The sequence below is a fragment of the Salvelinus alpinus genome, chromosome 1 (assembly GCF_045679555.1).
Source record: "Salvelinus alpinus chromosome 1, SLU_Salpinus.1, whole genome shotgun sequence".
In the NCBI taxonomy this organism is placed as follows: Eukaryota; Metazoa; Chordata; class Actinopteri; order Salmoniformes; family Salmonidae; genus Salvelinus; species Salvelinus alpinus.
In genome coordinates, this window is record NC_092086.1 from 38,485,931 (window position 1) to 38,493,241 (window position 7,311).

At 39.0% G+C, this 7,311-nt stretch overlaps 1 protein-coding gene and 1 pseudogene across 1 annotated transcript; both read right to left on the bottom strand.

Moving 5' to 3' along the window:
• Positions 1-563: 563 nt before the first annotated feature.
• LOC139575412 (protein SCO1 homolog, mitochondrial-like) lies at positions 564-4,658 on the bottom strand. Its single transcript, XM_071400355.1, has 7 exons — positions 4,289-4,658; positions 4,025-4,144; positions 3,770-3,860; positions 3,391-3,588; positions 3,105-3,197; positions 1,574-1,689; positions 564-1,450 (listed from the first exon to the last, which is right to left on the bottom strand). Exons 1-7 carry the CDS (start codon positions 4,448-4,450, stop codon positions 1,316-1,318), a joined length of 915 nt encoding a protein of 304 aa, XP_071256456.1. The 5' UTR covers positions 4,451-4,658; the 3' UTR covers positions 564-1,315.
• A 336-nt stretch (positions 4,659-4,994) lies between these two features.
• On the bottom strand, positions 4,995-7,040 carry LOC139575417 (transmembrane protein 220-like; annotated as a pseudogene).
• Positions 7,041-7,311: the final 271 nt, after the last annotated feature.

Consider the following 7,311-nt stretch of genomic DNA (forward strand, 5'->3'; position numbering starts at 1 on the left):
GTGGGTGAATTCATGAGCATACAATATAAAATTCTCATAAAGGATGATTTGATACTTTGACAGCTGAAAGGTGATCTTATCTCATCTTGAAGAGTATTTCTTCCCAGTCATCACAAACCACCAACCAGCCAGGAATGAGTGGAGTGCTTTGCCGAAGAGTGCTGAAAAACTGCTGTGCTCTCTCTAGTTCTAGTACATATTCAGTTTGCAAGGATATTGAGAAATAACTTATGTATTATAAAACACACATATATTATGAATGTGTGTGTGTGTGTAAATTCATCGAAAATGATATGTTACTATGAGCCAATCATGCATCTATGGCTATAACCAGAAATAGAGGCTCCGGTGATTACCATTTATTTGCAGAACAATGGGCACAGTCAAGACACTGGCCTGACAACTCATACGAACAACCTTAAACTCTGAACAGCACGTGTTTTCCACTAGGAACAGGCTAGTCTACAATATGGTTGCACAAAGTGAAGCCCTGATAACCTTCATGGTAGCCTACGACTACATGGGCAGTAAATAATAAATAAAAAAAATCAGACAGACATACATAATTGTAAGTTCAAGTTTAATAAATTAAACATTACTTTGGAAATTCAGTTGATATATGACTGATTTATGAATAGTACAAATCGAGTAACCAAAGAGTTATTACAGTGCATAAATGTTTCTGGTGTCACTGAGACGAGTCCAGGTATTGGGCCAGACTTAACAGCAAGGCTAAAAAGGAGAATTAGTGTAAAGGAAGTAAAGCCGAACTGTAACAGCACAAAGACAACTATTCATGTATTTTTCCATTAGGAGTGTCCAAGGGTAAACACTGGAAACCTTTAGTTCTTCAGTATTGATTTCCAGGGAATACTTTCCCCCTCCATTTTATGGTAGTTACATTTGTTGAGGTACTTAAAATCAAGTATTTCTGTTTGGCTCTCACATTTCACATCAATTTAAATAATGGGCAAAGCAGAAAAAAATAAACACTTAAGTGTTGTCAACACCCATTTCCAAACAATCACTTTAAATCATCTTAAACTTAAATATGATATTAGAGACCATGTTAAATGGTGAACCACAACAAGGGAATGGTAAGTCGTAGACATCTGAATTCAATGAAAAGCTGTAATGTAGATAAATATTCCATGTCATTGACATAACATGGCAGCGTTCAGTCCTGCTGGGCCAGAGGGCCAGAGGCTGCTGGGCCAGAGGCTGCTGACAGTCTCTGGAGGCTGTGAGAGAGGCACACAAGAGGTGTTCCCAGACACAGACAGTGCACTTGACCAGTTCTCCTTCATCTCACCTCTTAATTCCCCTTCTTGTACTTCCTCATGTGTGATGCAATGGAAGAGGAGATCTCAGCGCTCCTCTTGTTCTGTCCAAAATACTCCTTGAACTCTCCGTCCGGACCAACCAGGTACATGATGATTGTGTGATCGACCTGCAGTCAAGAATAAAGGAGGTTTCATTTAGATATCAATTCAGCTGGGAAAAGTTGGAATATCTACTTTACTATGAACAAATGAGAGTTTTGAATAAGGGCAGGATCAGACGATGAACTCACAATGTAGTCGTTGTCTTCATCCTTTGGTCCCTGGCTGTAGTAGACTCTGTAGGCTCGAGAGACCTGGTCAATTTGGGCCATTGTCCCAGTCAGGCCAATGAGCTTAGGGGAGAACTCTGGGGATAGAGGACAGAGGGGGAATGTTATTCTTCCACCAATGTGAGTCTAAGTCCCCCTTTTACCTTAACATGGAAGCTAAAGTAGTTAACCTCTCTGGGATAGGGGGCAGTATATTCACGTCCGGATGAAAAGCGTGCCCAAAGCAAACTGCATGCTACTCAGGCCCAGAAGCTAGGATATGCATATTATTAGTATATTTCGATAGAAAACACTCTGAAGTTTCTAAAACTGTTTGAATGATGTCTGTGAGTATAACATAACTTATTTGGCAGGCGAAACCCCGAGGACAAACCAACCAGGGGGAAAAAATTGAGGTCACTCTCTTTTCAATTACTTTTCAATGGGAATCTAGATTTCTAAGGCACTTGCTTGCAGTTCCTATCGCTTCCACTGGATGTCAACAGTCTTTAGAAATTGGTTGATGTTTTTCCTTTGAGAAATTAAGAAGTAGCCCTGTTCAGAACGAGGGTCGAGTGAAGTGTGCTGTTTGTTAGAGGCGCGTGACCTGAAAGCTCGCTCCACATTGTTTTTATCCGCTATTGAACGCAGTTTATCCCGTCTTAAATTTGATCGATTATTTACGTTACAAATACCTAAAGTTGTATTAGGAAAGTTGTTTGAAATGTTTGGACAAAGATTACAGGTAACTTATGAGATATTTTGTAGTCATGTTGCGCGAGTTGGAACCGGTGTTTTTCTGGATCAAACGTGCCAAATAAATGTACATTTTGGAGATATAACGACGGAATCGAACAAAAGGACCATTTGTGATGTTTATGGGACATATTGGAGTGCCAACAAAAGAAGAACTTCAAATGTAAGGCATGAATTATATCGTTATTTCTGAGTTTTGTGTCGCGCCTGGCGGGATGAAATATGATTGTCTGTGTTTGTTTGATGGGGTGCTATCCTTAGATAATAGTATGGTTTGCTTTCGCCGTAAAGCTTTTTTTGAAATCTGACACAGCGGCTGGATTAACAAGAAGTTTATCTTTAATCCTATGTATAACACTTGTATCTTTCATCAATGTTTATGATTATTTCTGTAATTTGATTTGGCTCTATGCAATTTCACCGGATGTTATTTGAGACAATGCATTACTGAACATAACGCGCCAATTTAAACTGAGGTTTTTGGACATAAAGAGGGACTTTATTGAACAAAACAAACATTTATTGTGTAACATGGAGTCCTGGGAGTGCCACCAGATGAAGATCAAAGGTTAGTGATTAATTTAATCGCTATTTCTGACTTTTGTGAGCCCTCTCCTTGGCTGGAAAATGTCTATGGTGTTTTGTAGCTATATTAATTATGAGATTTCTGTTGTTTGAATTTGGCGCCCTGCAATTTCACTGGCTGTTGTCTAGCGTCCCACAAATCCCAGAGAGGTTAATGGCTTGTTCTCTTTACCTTTCACATATGTTCCCATGGCCTCAGGTGTGTCCCTGTCAGGATCAATGGTGATGAGAATGGGGGTCAGGTTTGGAAGAGACTGTATCCTGTCTGGGAAACATGGAAAGACATGATGTTGATCACAACAAATCTTCTGTACATCCCAGGGTTGTAGCATTAACATTATGCTTTGTGAAAACATGATATGAGTGACTGACTGGCTACTCACTCAACCATCTAATTGCCATGACATTAATAAATAATATGATGCATCATAAGAGACATTTAAAATAAAACACTTTACCTATTTCATCCACCACCTCAATCATTTTCTCGATTTCATCAGGACAGATGTCAGGGCAGTGTGTAAACCCAAAGTAGATAAGGACCCACTGGCTGAGGAAATCCTCACTTTTACAGGGTTTATTATTCTGATCCACAAGAGAGAATGGACCCCCAAGTGCTGGTTTCCCCATTGACTTTGTCCTTTCTCTTTCAATCACTGCAGTGCATGTGTAAAAAAGACAACATAATGTCAAACAGATTGTTACCAACATGTACAGAAACTGACGATTAACTCCAGGAGAACTTCAGTTCGGAACATAAATTAATTTGTGTAAATCCACTGTTGGATGTAGCCTACTGCATGATGGTGAGTACGCCAAGAGGTGAAATGTCCTTACATTCTTCTTTTTCCTTTTTGAAATATTTCATTCCGGCAAGGAGAACACCCCCAAACGCAAATGTTATTGCTAATGATTTCCAAGTCACTGGCTACAGAGGATAGATGAATGGAGACAGGCAAAGCAACAAGGTTAAAAACAAAGCAAAAGGCATGGTGCTTTATTTTATCCATAGACATTAAAACCAGGTTTTATCAGGTGCCCAGCCACAGTTGTTTACATATCACTCAGAAATTAATTGATATGTTTACATACCCCTGTCTTTTTGGTTTTATCACCAGAAGGGGGCGGTGGAGGTAAAGACGAGAATGATCTTGAGTCGTAAAAAGACAACCACTGTGATGTCCGGCACGTCCAACTCCCGCATAGATTTACCTGTGCAGTGCATGAGTACACACAATATGTTAACATGGTAGATAGGTACAAGGATATCTGTCTTCAAGCTGTTAGCCATTCCGCGCGTCAAACCGTGAACACATTTGATCCTAGTCTGAGTGTTGTGAGCCATGTATGACCTACCAGCCCGTGGACTGTCCGTGGTGAGAGATCTGTGTACGGAGAGCCAGTCCTTCTCGATAAAGCGCGTGTAAAGCTGCATATTGTGCTCACGCTTTGGTGCGAAATCATACGATTTAACAATCGACAACTCAAAGTCTGATACGATATTAGGCCCACTGCCATGATGTTGAGCTAGTTTGTCAAGATCTCTATGCGGAAGTGGTGGCAGAATTTTACACAACGTGAATCATGAAAGTAAAAACGCATTCAAATTCCTGATCTTGGATCAGTATACCTTTTACAACGATTCTCATTGACCGAGTGGCTCGCAATATCAACTTTCTAAGCTGACCCTGGACCTGCCTGCGAACACAGTTATTCCTGTCAGAACCGGAAATTACGCACCTGAGTCCTTTTTTTGTACTGTGTTCTCTGGGCGCTACTGGCATCTAGCTATTGTAAAACACAGTACAGACAATTAACTTTTCATTGGCAGTAGCCTACTTCTGCTGCCAACTTTAACAGTTAGGAGCACCAAACACAAAATTTGTTTGATTTAAATTGATATAGATATAGCCTACAATACTTTTAAAGCACATATCCTGTAGCTATCGAGGCGCAGTTGTGCTAAATAATAATAGCTAATTATTTGGAGCCTTGAGTAGGTTACAGTACATGCATTTCTTTCAATTTCGATTTCTGATGCAAAAATCATTTTAAAAAGCAATTTATATTTCTTATTCAATTGCTTTATTTTACTGGGATTACACCAGATATCACCACAAGTGCAATGGGTTTCCTATAACAAACATGTTTTGAAAGAGAAATGTATGATTCCAGTAAAAAAAAGGAAAATGTATTAATCATATACATTCTAATTTATGACATTGTCACTTATTTAAATGTATGGTTTAGCAGGGGTGTTTTTTTACATGCGTCTTTTTAAACAATGCATTCATGATTTCCATACTGCCTCTGTAGCTAGGTCATATCCTCTTGTAAATGTTCCAACCCGCAGATATGTTGCTCACTCATCACTGGACTATCTTAATGAGTGGATATCTACAGTGCAGTTTTACAATGCGGGGGCCAGCTGGTCCTCAGCTCCTTGTTAATGTAGTAGTACAGCCAGGCCACAAAGGGGAAGATTGTGATGGCATCAGCAACGAACAGTCTGAGAGCCCCAATAGAACTAATAGAAAATAGTTACGACAGTACAGATATCAGTGAAGCACTGAGTTTGAGTCTTTTTTAAATAAGGTATTGCATGTTGGGATAAGGTCCAAATCTATGTTGAAAGTCCTTACTTTCCAGAGTGTTGACACGGGAGAAGCCAGACAAGTATCAACATGAGACCAGATAATTCCCTGGGGATAGAGAGAAACAGGTGTGACCAACAATAATTATTGAACACAATGCTCATCTAAACAGAAAAATATTTTGACTGTGAGACTATACCTTCCCTCCTCTTGCTGGAAGATATTTGTGATGCGCTCTTTATACAGTCCATCCCATCATGGAAAAAACAGCAGTCGAAATAAGTACATGAAGTTTACCAATTCTCCTACAAAGTAGCGTCTCTGAAAAACAGTCTCTCAAGCATTTAAACATTCAGGGTGCAGTGCAGGCTCATGCATAAATATTTCTAGCTTTAACTACACTCATGATATAGCTACAAGATACTAAACAGTCAATGGCCTTTTTCACTGGCCAAAAATGTTAAAATGGAAATGTTATTTAATAGGTAAAATAGGCAAAGGTCATTGATGGATCTCTATTCATCCATAATGCCCACATACCTGTTACATGTGGTTTAATGGCAATCAATAAACACAGATTTGCTGGAATAGCATAGGCAACCTGGAAATAGAAAAGGTGTGTATGTGGATTACTGTAAATAAAAATAAATAAAAAGCACTAAAATTATAGTAATTCATTAAGAACATTAAACGACTAAAAAAAGCGTGATCCTACAACCCATAACACTGCATCCGGATCGTTAATCTATGCCAATAAAAAAGACAAAGGATAAGACATGGGATTTACTAATTTGACCCAAATATTCATAGACAGACACACACCATGTTCACTCATTAAATTACTCTGCTAAATGCATGAGTTCAACAGAAGTAGATATGCCTACAGCTAACGCCAAATACAGTAGGCTATAGATACAAAGTATCTCAAACAATGTAACCAAATAAGGGAATCACTTGCCTCACATAACTTGCTAGACCAAAGAACAATGACATGCATATATATACATTGCAAACTCTCCAAATGATCAGAGAAAAGTTCGTTTTTGTGCACCTAACTTCACTAGGTTCGTTCATTGTCACTGTCTATAACTACAGAACCAGTTTCTCGTAATCAGCAATTCGACAGAAAATGTTCCTCCTGGACTTTGAACCATACACTTTGCGTTGAATCCGTATCCGTAATTTTTTTAGAGTGAGGTTTGGGGTATGAAGTTTCGACAAGTGAACATTTATAGGCACGATTGCAAAGTCGCCAAGACTCGTTGTTTTCTATCTTTATTTTCCTGAAAACTGCTTTCTGAATATATATGAATAAGGAAAACGATTAAAAGTTACATATCTGTTACTGTTACAATAAATACTGATTTGGCTACTTTAAAATAAAAACAATTCTGGACAGTATTACACACATTAATGTGTGTATAATGTGTGTAACACATACTTTAATGTGCGTAAACTGACATTTTACTGTTAACTGTATGGTAGTTCATAACCTAATAGAATTATGCTAGAAATCGCCCCTACCCACTGATACACGGTCAGATATTTGTCTTCCCCATTGTGCTTTAGGTTAACGCTGGCGGTATGGTTATCTGAGCCTAGATCTGTGTTCCTCGAACTCTGTCCACAAACACAGCAGCGTCGCGTTGGAAGCTGTGGGTGTTCACGTTCGCAAGTGACATTTGGTCAGCTGACTGAGTCTCGACCAAAGAAGAGGAAGCGAGACACCCCACTCGCTGTTTTTGTCTGTTTTTTTCTGGTTCATTTAAACTAAGTCGACCAGAC